The sequence below is a fragment of the Phymastichus coffea genome, unplaced genomic scaffold (assembly GCF_024137745.1).
Source record: "Phymastichus coffea isolate CEN01 unplaced genomic scaffold, Cenicafe_Pcof_1.1 PCOF00012, whole genome shotgun sequence".
Taxonomy (NCBI): Eukaryota; Metazoa; Arthropoda; class Insecta; order Hymenoptera; family Eulophidae; genus Phymastichus; species Phymastichus coffea.
The window spans coordinates 2,607,599-2,621,511 of record NW_026706823.1 but is presented as its reverse complement, the minus strand read 5'-3'; the positions used below and the strand labels follow the sequence as shown (position 1 = coordinate 2,621,511).

Genomic DNA, 13,913 nt, shown 5'->3' with positions numbered 1-13,913 from the left:
TTTGACGAAGTAACTTTCTAATCCATGTGGATGGAATTTTCAGAAAAGGTGATTGATGAGTTTGAACAGGCTCGATATATACCAACTCCATTTAATATTCTGAATGTCGATAAACACATGATTTTCGACTAAACTACATAGGACTTTTGAGACAGCTTTACTTTCAAATTTAAAGCAGCGAATTACATATGGTTGGTATTGGAAAGAAGAAGTTGTAATTGTTAAAAAACAGTTAAGCCCTTGTAAAAAATTACCTACTACCAAATATGAATGTATTAAACTGAATTTATTTTACTATTTAAAGTTTTAAATCGTGTTTGCCATCAGGCGACTCAAGGATGATATCCTTTGTGCCGCTTTGTGGGTTGTCTTCTGTATATGAGGCCAGAAGGTCACCTTCGTATCGAGAGTTACCCCAAGGTACTTGACTTCCTTCTTGGTCTCCTTCTCGTATGTTCCCACTCTCATGTGCAGTATCGCCTGTATGCGTCTTCTCGTGAGAAATGTCAGTTCAGAAAACATTCTTAATGTCGAGCGTTGCCAGCAACATTATAAGTAGCGTCGTGTAGCAATGTTTGTCTAGTTCCAGGAAAGAGTCGACCATTTTTTGGATCGCTCCAATCGTCAATTGACCTCTCCTGAAATCGAACTACAAGTCTGAGAAACCCCCTCCGGCCTGTATCGCGTCCATCAGTCTCGGTCCGAGTAATTATTCAAAGAGTTTACCAGTAGTGTCAAGTAAACTCAACGGTCGGTGGGCCGAAGGTGTGCCAGAATCGCTCCTACGTTTTGGGATAAGGACAAGCCTTGCCTCTTTCCACCGGTTGCTGAACGTTCCTGTCGTCAAGCACGTATTGTACAGGTCGAGAAGTATCTCCGGCCGTAAACGAGCCACGAGCCGGAGAATCTCGGCCAGTACTTCATCTGGTCCCAGCGTCTTACCCATCTTCATCGCATTCATTGCTTTGGTGAGCTCCTTAGCGGCAAAGGCGGGGGACACCGGTGCATCCACGGCGTCCGTCACGTTCGTCCGAAACGGATGCGTCGGAAACAATCCGTCAACAATCCGTCAATAATCTCTCCTGTTGTTTCAACATCTTTGAGTACCGGTGGGACAAAGGCCCCTAGTTTGCCGGTCACAATCTTGTACCCGGTCCCCCGGGGATCCTTGTTCACCTCCTCGCAGAGCTTCCTCCAGCATCGAATCTTGCTGTCCTGTATTGCTTTCATCAGTGTTTTCCGTGCTATTTTGTATATGGCCTGGAGGTTTTCCCTTTCGGGTCCACCCCCAGCCTCGTCGCTCTTTGCCGATTTGATAGGTATATCCTCGTCTGTCAGTCTTTCCGCTTTTCACCGGCCGTTAGCTTGGGGGGAATCTTCACCTCTGGAGCTGGTGCTGCTATAAACTCCGAAAATTTTAGGCCGTCGAGTTTATGTAGAATCCACCGCGGGGATTCGTGATTTTTCGTTCGTCTCGCCACTTACCGCACGCGAAGGCGATGTACCGGTGATCGCTGGTTGTATAGTCTTCGATCACCCGCCACCCCCTCAGCCGTGGCAGGATTCTGTCCGACGTCATCGTGACGTCAGGAATAAAGTCTCCGACCCCAGGCCGTCTGTACGTCGGCGTATGTCCCGTATTTACCACTGCTAGGTCGAGTCTTGCGGCCATTTCCAACAGAAGTCATCCGCGTCGATTTGTTTCATTCATTTTCCATTTGATCGCCCTCGCGTTGAAATCCCCTGCAACGATGACATCCTCGGACAGGTCCCTGATCTCGTCTTCTAGAAGTGCTGTCTTCCTTTCGAACACCACCGTGGTGCAGTTGGGTGTCAGGCAGACGCTGGATAAGTGACAACGCCGACTGTAGCCTAGACGTAGTCGTCCCCGACACCACGGTTGGAGATTCTAGATTGGATGGCTCCTTTTATCTAGATAGCAGTGGTCTCTGTCTCGTTTATGATGTATGTCTGGGTCGTCCTTCTCCTGTATGGTTCACACAAGATCATGATGTTCGCGTCATATTCGTCGACTATCTAAGGTAGAAGCATGTCTGTGGTCCTACTTCGATTCAGGTTTCCCTGAACTATTCTGACCGTCTTCCGGTCCGTATCCTGCACTCCTCCAGCGTGGCTTGGAACATGACACACCTACCGTTTCCGGCGAGGTAGGCGACGTCCTTGTGCTTGGCCTCGGAGCACAGTGGGCAGACCAGTTTGCTTTTACATTCCGTCGCGTAGTGTCCGCATATGCCACACTTGCGGCAGCAATTCGTCCTGTTCTTGCCTGTGCACTCAGCTTTCACATGGCCGAAGCCCAGGCATCTCTAACATTTTGCCACAGTCAGTCATTTCCGAACGCGGTCCAGATCCATAATTTCCAATTGGACCATGAAGGTCATAGCCCTGACACTGCCCGCTTTTTCGCCACCGCATTTTGGATCTGTCGTCCAAACACTTCGCGTCCGTCCAGTTTGTTTGCGTCTACCTATAGCTTCGAAAGGCATAAGCCGCTCTTTGTTTTCCTCAGGGTCGTCTGCACGTGGGACTCCTTCGGATCGATCGTCGTCCGTATTTTGCGTACTATGTGGGAGTACGTCGTGTCCTTGCCCGGTTTGACCAGGACAGCCAGTTCCCTTTTCCGGTGGGCCGGTCCGCCCCTGTCAGATCGATTCTTTGCATCCGTTTTCTTTTTTGTCTTGTCTGTTCTTTTTCGTGTGACCGTCTGCCAGTCCTTGGTCGGTTTCGTCATCGGTGGCCTCTTTTGTAAGGGCTTCGGCGTGGTTCCGACCAGCGAACGTTTCTGTTTCGTCCGTGGCGTCTCTTTATTATTTTCCGCTGTCGTGTCTGTATTGTTGCTGTCTTGGAGACGTCCTCCCGAAGTTGGGTCCCATCGCTTGTACAACGCAATGTTCATAGTTTCGAAAATTGTTTTAATTTCCGTTGTAACTGTCATATTCAGGTTCTTTTGTACGTTCGCGGCTTTAGCCATTTTCGTCGCCGTCTCTTGTATGAGCTATAGCAGTTCAGTCTCACGTGTTGTTTATCGTTGTGAGTGTTGTTCTGTCGTCTGTTTTTGGCTGTCAGCGGCACACGCGTAGATCGCCCCACTACCGCTGTTTGATACACTGTCTGTCCTCTGTCGTCTGGGTAAGTTTAGTAAATTTTTGTTCATGTCGTTATTTCGTGCCGTCCTCCTCTTTCCCGTGCACAAAGTGCGGCTTTCAAAATCGATACCGCTGCCCGTAACCATCGGGGCTTTCACCCGATCGGAACCTAGGGTGGATTCCCATTGAGAAGAAATTACCACTTGAGGTAAATCAATGTTACTTTTGTGCATTTTCATAGTTTTTACTTTGTTATGTTGTGTTAAAGGTTCTTCGTGGTCGCGACTCCACGAATCGCGCTGAAACAACGCACGGCCCTTGAAGTCGCTCCCTCTGCCCTGTGTGTTCAGTGTTCGCCTGTAGGGTGTGCGTGATTCTGAGTGTCCGTAGTGGCAAACCTAGGCTTTATTCACGGGGATCCCCTTCATTCGCTTTCGGGCGGCTCCGTTTATAGGAGTCCCCGGGCATTCGCATTTTCAGTAAGACCCGTTTATAGGATCGCCGAGCATTATCTCGCCGGTTTGCCAAGAGGCATGTGTATGTAAGTGTTGGTGTAATGTGTGAATGTAGGTGTGTGTAAGTGATTCATGGTTGAGCACATCGGCAGAATACCATTTTCTTTTGCGTTATTTGTAAGCCATATTTACTCTTCGCCGTGTCCGTTATAGCGCTGCTGCTCAGAGCATTGACGCGACGGACAACGTTTTCATCGGGCACGGTTGTGGATGTTGGAAGTTAGCATTTCTCCAGTGAGGTGTAACCACTCACTTGACTAGCCAGGCATTATTTTTATTATTATTATTATTGTATTTCAGTCCCATTACCTATATTCGATGGAAAATTCGAAAATTTGCAGGTTTTCAAAATGTTTTTTCAAAACATTTTGAATTAGATGTGGATTAATCAAGTATACTTTACATTATCGCAAAATTATAGTCAAAAGTTATTAACCAATAAAGTTAGTTAATATAATAATGCAATGTTTACAATAAAATAATGATTATCTTATTCTTAGCACTCTCCATTTTTTTAAACAAAAAATTTTTTATATCCAATTTTAGAGCCAACCCGTTGTGAAAACAATAATAATCAAACAATCATCTCAGGTTACACACGTGTGTTTCGTTGGTGAATATCCAACCTCATCAGATCTTTATTAAAAAACAAAACGAGAAAATGGTTACAATAACAGATATAAACCAAAAAACAAATAATAATCACGCTAAAAAAACATTTACCTCAATTCGCAAGTCACAATCAAATTAAAAATCACAATAAAGTCAAAAATACACTGTCAAAATCATCCTATAACATTCGTTCGAATATTCAAAATTCAAATCGGACAACGACTAAGAAATACTGCAAATCAAAACAGTGTCTGTTGCCTTTTATACCAAAATAGATCACACAATCAGATGTATCCCCTCTCTTAGGCCATGAAAACAGTACATTAATCATCATTGTACATCAAAACAAACTTTAAAAATTTATTATAAATAAATGTGAGATCAGTCAGCTAAAACATCAAATAAACCTTTATATTGTTTACTCAGTAAACTAGTGTCTTCTTGTCTATTTATAGTGTTATAAGACAAATTAATATATATCATTTCCGAAATTAATCTCTTATAATAATTAGACTCTCTATCTAAAATTATTGTGTTGTCCCAGTCAAACGAGTGTGTAGGATAATTTTTTAAATGCATAGGAACAGGAAGAGATTTATCTAAAGGTGTCTTCCTATGTTCCTCTATGCGTTTTTTTAAACTTCTCTTAGTTTGACCAATATATACAGACGGGCAACTATCACAACAAAATTTGTATACTACATTTGTCTCATTCCACTTTTCTGTTACATCTTTACCCAGTTTTATTATATTGTCCAGCTTATGATTAATTAATGGTAAACAATGAACATTAAATTTTCTTAAACTATGGTTGCATAAGTTAAAAAATTTTTTTTTGTGAAAAGGCAACGTTAAAACCATCGATTTAATATTCGTATTTTTTCTATCATCTTGAGTAGCAATACTATTCCAAAATCTATGTTTACGAATGCGATCTAATATACATGTTTTAACAAATTTTTTCGGGTAATCATTATTTTTTAAAATGCTCTCAACAATTTTTATATTATCTTTATGAAAGGTTGCATCAGATAGTAATAAAGATCTATCAATCAGATTATATACAATGTTTCTTTTTTGCTGAGTTGTATGGTTAGAATAAAAATTCAAAATTCTGCCTGAACAAGTCGGTTTTTGGTACCAATTAGTGACAATTTTACCATTTTTGATTATTAACGAAATGTCTAAAAAAGTTATACTATTATTACATTGAATTTCGTGTGTGAAATTCAAATGATTATTATAATTATTAAAAATGTCCAAAACCAATTGTAAATTATCCCTTTTTATACATAAAATAGTGTCATCTACATATCTAAAATAAAAAAGCGGTGAACAATTATATTTTTCTCGCAAAACATTTAAATAATCTGTCTCCAAATCATCCATAACTAAATCAGCAAACAATGGCGATATTGGAGAACCCATCGGTGTACCAAAAATCTGTTTGTAAATTATTCCATCAAACTGGAAAAAAGTATTATCAAACAAAAACTTTACCGTATCAATTATTTCAGTAAAAGGTATCTCCGAAACAGAGTGAATCTTGTTAAATCGCCTATCGAGACTCTCAATGACTAAATCACATGGAACGTTTGTAAACAAAGAGATGACGTCTAATGAAATTAACATATAATCTGACGGAACTGTTATGTTTTGAAGTTTTTTTATAAGTTGAAAACTATTATCTATATGTGAAAAAGAACGTAAATTACATTTTTTTATTTCTTTGTCTAAAACTGTAGATAAAAAATGAACCGGGCTATTAATAGTTGAAATAATAGGTCTAAGTGGATATCCAGCTTTGTGAATTTTAGGAAGGCCATAGGCTTTTGAGAGTACCGTGTTAGTTTGCGTGAGAGCATATTTATTATACTTAAAATTTAAATAACCCTTTTCATTAAAATCACGGAGAATTTTATAAACCCTTAATTGCAACGATCTCAAAACATTTCCACTAGTTACAATTTTATATGTATTCACATCATTCAATAATTCAATCATTTTTGATTTATAATCCCCGACTTCCAAACAAACCGTTAAATTACCCTTGTCAGCTCTTGTAAAAAATATATTGTCATTATCTCTAAGAAATTGCTTAGTGTGATCTATTTTTTGTTTCAATTCCCTCTCAAACTTTGATACATGCAAAGTATTGCTGGCAACTCCTTTCAAATTCTTTATTATAGTATCTCTGATTGTATAGCTATTTTTTATTTCTTTTTTCCGCGAAGCAGTATCATCCACAATATCAACATCACCATCATCATTCACATATGATTCATTTCGTAAAAAATACTCGACATTTTTAATTGTCAAAATAATATCTTTTTTTGTGAATTCAGATGTATTAAAATTTGGGCCCATCGATACGACCTCTATTACTTCAGTAGGTAACACAATATTAGTGAGATTTTTAACCCATTTTTCACGATGTTTGACATTACGAACAACATACTTCTTTCTGTGTATCATTGCAAACTTATCACTCAATGTCTTGTTCAATCTTTGAAAAATATTACTACTCTTTATTTCAGTAAAGTATCTAAATGAATTTAAAATATCCCGATCCATCCGCAAACCATCCAACACATAAGACAACGCATTAAGTCGCTGCCTAATTAGTACTTTTTACGTAATTAGTACTTTTTTTTAGAGTATTTTTTACGAAATGAATCATATGTGAATGATGATGGTGATGTTGATATTGTGGATGATACTGCTTCGCGGAAAAAAGAAATAAAAAATAGCTATACAATCAGAGATACTATAATAAAGAATTTGAAAGGAGTTGCCAGCAATACTTTGCATGTATCAAAGTTTGAGAGGGAATTGAAACAAAAAATAGATCACACTAAGCAATTTCTTAGAGATAATGACAATATATTTTTTACAAGAGCTGACAAGGGTAATTTAACGGTTTGTTTGGAAGTCGGGGATTATAAATCAAAAATGATTGAATTATTGAATGATGTGAATACATATAAAATTGTAACTAGTGGAAATGTTTTGAGATCGTTGCAATTAAGGGTTTATAAAATTCTCCGTGATTTTAATGAAAAGGGTTATTTAAATTTTAAGTATAATAAATATGCTCTCACGCAAACTAACACGGTACTCTCAAAAGCCTATGGCCTTCCTAAAATTCACAAAGCTGGATATCCACTTAGACCTATTATTTCAACTATTAATAGCCCGGTTCATTTTTTATCTACAGTTTTAGACAAAGAAATAAAAAAATGTAATTTACGTTCTTTTTCACATATAGATAATAGTTTTCAACTTATAAAAAAACTTCAAAACATAACAGTTCCGTCAGATTATATGTTAATTTCATTAGACGTCATCTCTTTGTTTACAAACGTTCCATGTGATTTAGTCATTGAGAGTCTCGATAGGCGATTTAACAAGATTCACTCTGTTTCGGAGATACCTTTTACTGAAATAATTGATACGGTAAAGTTTTTGTTTGATAATACTTTTTTCCAGTTTGATGGAATAATTTACAAACAGATTTTTGGTACACCGATGGGTTCTCCAATATCGCCATTGTTTGCTGATTTAGTTATGGATGATTTGGAGACAGATTGTTTAAATGTTTTGCGAGAAAAATATAATTGTTCACCGCTTTTTTATTTTAGATATGTAGATGACACTATTTTATGTATAAAAAGGGATAATTTACAATTGGTTTTGGACATTTTTAATAATTATAATAATCATTTGAATTTCACACACGAAATTCAATGTAATAATAGTATAACTTTTTTAGACATTTCGTTAATAATCAAAAATGGTAAAATTGTCACTAATTGGTACCAAAAACCGACTTGTTCAGGCAGAATTTTGAATTTTTATTCTAACCATACAACTCAGCAAAAAAGAAACATTGTATATAATCTGATTGATAGATCTTTATTACTATCTGATGCAACCTTTCATAAAGATAATATAAAAATTGTTGAGAGCATTTTAAAAAATAATGATTACCCGAAAAAATTTGTTAAAACATGTATATTAGATCGCATTCGTAAACATAGATTTTGGAATAGTATTGCTACTCAAGATGATAGAAAAAATACGAATATTAAATCGATGGTTTTAACGTTGCCTTTTCACAAAAAAAAATTTTTTAACTTATGCAACCATAGTTTAAGAAAATTTAATGTTCATTGTTTACCATTAATTAATCATAAGCTGGACAATATAATAAAACTGGGTAAAGATGTAACAGAAAAGTGGAATGAGACAAATGTAGTATACAAATTTTGTTGTGATAGTTGCCCGTCTGTATATATTGGTCAAACTAAGAGAAGTTTAAAAAAACGCATAGAGGAACATAGGAAGACACCTTTAGATAAATCTCTTCCTGTTCCTATGCATTTAAAAAATTATCCTACACACTCGTTTGACTGGGACAACACAATAATTTTAGATAGAGAGTCTAATTATTATAAGAGATTAATTTCGGAAATGATATATATTAATTTGTCTTATAACACTATAAATAGACAAGAAGACACTAGTTTACTGAGTAAACAATATAAAGGTTTATTTGATGTTTTAGCTGACTGATCTCACATTTATTTATAATAAATTTTTAAAGTTTGTTTTGATGTACAATGATGATTAATGTACTGTTTTCATGGCCTAAGAGAGGGGATACATCTGATTGTGTGATCTATTTTGGTATAAAAGGCAACAGACACTGTTTTGATTTGCAGTATTTCTTAGTCGTTGTCCGATTTGAATTTTGAATATTCGAACGAATGTTATAGGATGATTTTGACAGTGTATTTTTGACTTTATTGTGATTTTTAATTTGATTGTGACTTGCGAATTGAGGTAAATGTTTTTTTAGCGTGATTATTATTTGTTTTTTGGTTTATATCTGTTATTGTAACCATTTTCTCGTTTTGTTTTTTAATAAAGATCTGATGAGGTTGGATATTCACCAACGAAACACACGTGTGTAACCTGAGATGATTGTTTGATTATTATTGTTTTCACAACGGGTTGGCTCTAAAATTGGATATAAAAAATTTTTTGTTTAAAAAAATGGAGAGTGCTAAGAATAAGATAATCATTATTTTATTGTAAACATTGCATTATTATATTAACTAACTTTATTGGTTAATAACTTTTGACTATAATTTTGCGATAATGTAAAGTATACTTGATTAATCCACATCTAATTCAAAATGTTTTGAAAAAACATTTTGAAAACCTGCAAATTTTCGAATTTTCCATCGAATATAGGTAATGGGACTGAAATACAATAATAATAATAATAAAAATAATGCCTGGCTAGTCAAGTGAGTGGTTACACCTCACTGGAGAAATGCTAACTTCCAACATCCACAACCGTGCCCGATGAAAACGTTGTCCGTCGCGTCAATGCTCTGAGCAGCAGCGCTATAACGGACACGGCGAAGAGTAAATATGGCTTACAAATAACGCAAAAGAAAATGGTATTCTGCCGATGTGCTCAACCATGAATCACTTACACACACCTACATTCACACATTACACCAACACTTACATACACATGCCTCTTGGCAAACCGGCGAGATAATGCTCGGCGATCCTATAAACGGGTCTTACTGAAAATGCGAATGCCCGGGGACTCCTATAAACGGAGCCGCCCGAAAGCGAATGAAGGGGATCCCCGTGAATAAAGCCTAGGTTTGCCACTACGGACACTCAGAATCACGCACACCCTACAGGCGAACACTGAACACACAGGGCAGAGGGAGCGACTTCAAGGGCCGTGCGTTGTTTCAGCGCGATTCGTGGAGTCGCGACCACGAAGAACCTTTAACACAACATAACAAAGTAAAAACTATGAAAATGCACAAAAGTAACATTGATTTACTGTGAAAAGAATTATTTTTTTCTCTGATTCTTGTGGAGGTCAGAACAAAAATCACTGTATGGTTCTTTTCTTCTCATGGCTTAGTCAATTATATGATGTACCTATAGAACATATTTTTCCTGTGCGTGGTCATTCTTACAACCAGTGTGATCGAAATTTTGGCTTATACGGTAAAATGAAAAAAAAAATTGAGGTAATTCCAACTGCGTTAGAATATGTAGATATACTTGAGAAATGTAGGCAAAAGCCTCAACCGTTTCTTGTGATTGAAGGTACAGATCTGATAAAAGGATGGCATGACACATTGAGTAAATATGCATATTCAAAGCCGTATGCTAAAAAACAAAAATTCAAAATTCAATCTTACAATCGACTATTGTATACTACCGATGGATCTATTGAAGTTACTCATAGCGATGATCAGTCAAAAAAAGAAACATTTTCTTTGTGGAATAGGGTTTTAGAAGTTTCTTGTATTCCGAGTAAACTATTGCCTATCTGCCCTGTTGGACTGACTGACGAAAAATTAAAAGATGTAAGATCATTAATGCCTTTTGTTGACTCAAAATCAAAGGCTTGGTTTGAAACTATTTTTGAAAAATCTATAAAAAAAGTAGGAAAAAGAGATGCTAATGAAAAAAATATGAAGACAGTGTCAAATATTGCAAAAGAAAAGGTTAAGAAAGCTACGAAGAAGACCACAAAGAAAGAAATCAAAACAGCGAAAAATATTGAAACAAAAATTTGTAAGATTAAGAATAAGGATAGAAAAACATCCAAAAAAGGCACTATAAAAGTCAAATAAATCAAACAATTACTGTAAACTATGTGTAATAAATTTTATGATAATAAATAGCTATAAACTCAAAAAATCGTAGTTGATCTTTGGAAAAACGGTATAACTCGAAAATTTCATTTTAATATATCTCGCTCATTTTACAATATTTTTTTAATTTGTTATATAGTACTTATGCACAATAGTTCACTCAACCCGAGAAAAAAATTAGATGAAATAAATAATCATTTATCATGGTTTGACAAGTTTTTCTCATTTTTCTCAAAATCACGTTTTTCGACTTATACCGTTTTTCCACCCAACCCCTCAATTGATGAATGAGTTCAAATCAGGACGTAAAAAACCAAATGAGTGGAAGATTTTCATTGATTCGTCGACAAAAAGTACAGAAGCCGTTTTTTTACATAACACAAATGTTTATGCACCCGTTTCCATAACCACACTCATACATTGGACGGAGAGTACTGTAACATGAAGGTCTCTTAGACCGAATCAAGTATGAACAACATCAATGGCAAATTTGTGGGAACCTTAAAATTCTCACAAGACTACTAAGTCAACAATCGGGATCTACGAAGATCCTTGCTTTTTATATGAATGGAATAGTAGAAATCGATAAAAGCATTATTTAAAGAGTGTTTGACCTCCAAGAAAACTTTTATATCTGGTTGTAAAAATGTAATAAAGGAACCACTTGTTTATTCATAAAAAATTTTTATACCACCTCTGCACATTAAATTAGGATTTTTGAAACAATGGATAAAATCTTTAAAAATAGATGAAAGATACTATAAATATTTCCGACATCAGTTTTTCAAATTGAGTGATGTTAAAATAAATTAAGCGATTTTGACGGACCTCAGATTTGTAAGATAATGAAAGATGATAGTTTTATTACAAAAATGAATAAAATAGAGAAAACATCGTAGTTGTGTTTCAACAACGTCATTAAAACTTTTCTGACAAAATCATAAGAGTCCAAATTACAAAGAAATAGTGTTGAATTTGGTAAGAAGCTCTAAAAACTAAAGCTTTTTAATGAGCCTGAAGTTACACTTTTTATATTCATAAGTGGATAATTTTACTGGAAATTTGGGTGATTACAGCGACAAACAAGGAGAGAGATTCCATCAGGATATTAAGAAAAAAAAGGGTAGATATTAAGGAAGATGGGATATCAATGTTAAAAGATTATTACTATTCCTTGAAAGGAGATTTACCACCAGAACTATAAAAAATGGAAGAGAAATCCACTTATAGATCATTTGACAACAAAGTTGTTTGATATCATAAAAAAGAGTAATAAATTTGAAGCAAATTTCTATAATTTCTAAAGGTGGAAATCCTCTTTACCGTTTGAAATACTATAATATATTTATATGATATATTTTCATGACTTACAATTTGTAATGATTTGACCATGATATATTTTCATTGCATAATATTAATTTTGTTGTTGCTGTTATATTACTCAAGTTAATTTTGTTGAATTCTGTGAATTCATCTTGACGTGACCTTGAAGGGATAAAAAGACCTCGGATTTGGATACAACGACCCGAGGAAGGTAGTTAGTTTTGGTCCCTGGCAGCAATAGTACAAGTACTATAAATTTTAATAGTACGTTTCCTGTAAGTTAATATTCAATTCCACGTTTGATGTCTATAACTAATTTTTTTATAGTTGTTTCATTTTTATGGTACATATAAATCTACGATTTATATAACTTACAGCACAGCGACAATCCAATAATAATAATTAAGTTAACAATGTTGAAGTTTATGTTTAATTAACTGTTCGCATGCATTGACGCCTCCAACGATAGTAACATCATTTTTTGTAGACACATTCATGACAACATCAGTTCAAATTGAAAGTGAAAAATCATCATTATTGTCATCAGCCGTTACAAGATTAAACAAAATAATACAAATTAATATTTTTTCATGTATAACATTCAAGAAGATTTGTTTTATCTTATTCTTATATAAATTAAAAATAGTCGATCGCCTAACAAAAGAAGTAACCAGTGCAATTTCTTCCCGAATTATTATTAATCAAAGGAAAAAGAAATCATTTGCAGAATTTGTTTCAATTCAAATTCTATTCAAAATTTCATTGTAATTGAATACAACTGCAATTAAGACGTAATCTTATCAAATGTAAAATATCAATTTTATAGATTGGAGAAAAATATTTTCCATCTCATAATCTTAAGAGCAAATTGAAAAAGAAAAATTAAAAGAGCAACCAGGAGCTAGGTTAATCTTGCCAAATATTATTATTTAAATAATTTAAAGGCTTTAATGACAAAAAACTGGAAAGGCGACCATTATAATAGTAAACATTAAGTTACGAGAAACTTACGTTTCCAACAGAATCCAATGCTTGCTCTAAGACTTTCACATCAACTGTTGTAATTTCATCAACTTTTTCCGGCATTTTAGATACTACTAATTTATGCATACTATCTAAATCCGACATTTTAATTGTTATTTCTTCTTCTCTTTCTTCTTCTATTTTTTTCTCTTCCATTTTTATTATTTCAATGTTTGTTTTATGGTCTAATTTTCCTTCTTTTTCTCCTATAGCTCCTTTAGTTCTAGCAACAACTGAATCTGGAAGAGCTGAAATTGTAGCTTTCAATTTATCAGACATAGAGATTGTTTCTGGTACCATAAGAGCTCTAGATAGTAGTAAAAGTGATGGAGGTACTTTTTTATTTAAACTCAAATCCAGCCATTGGGATAATTGTTCTCTCAATTTTTGTTCGGACATACCATATGCTCTCATACCACGAGCACGACAAGCTTGTTGCAATTCAGGCCTTGTGAGAGTAAGAATACCTTCTTTTTCTATTAACTGCAAGAAACGTCAATATTAATATAAATTAAGTTTTGAAAAGTATTATCTTTAGAAGTTTAGTATTTTGTTAACAATGACGTCCAATTGATTTTCATATAGAAATTATTGGAAATTAATTAAAGTAAAGCCTATTTATGTATTCATTC

At 34.9% G+C, this 13,913-nt stretch overlaps 1 protein-coding gene across 3 annotated transcripts in view; it reads right to left on the bottom strand.

Moving 5' to 3' along the window:
* Positions 1-13,913, bottom strand: part of LOC131672486 (mitochondrial proton/calcium exchanger protein) — a 581,097-nt gene that overhangs the window by 284,894 nt on the left and 282,290 nt on the right. For all 3 annotated transcript variants that reach the window (XM_058949751.1, XM_058949759.1, XM_058949742.1), the window contains exon 5: positions 13,270-13,764. In XM_058949751.1, the coding sequence (XP_058805734.1) occupies positions 13,270-13,764 (495 nt within the window). The remainder of the gene's footprint in view (positions 1-13,269; positions 13,765-13,913) is intronic.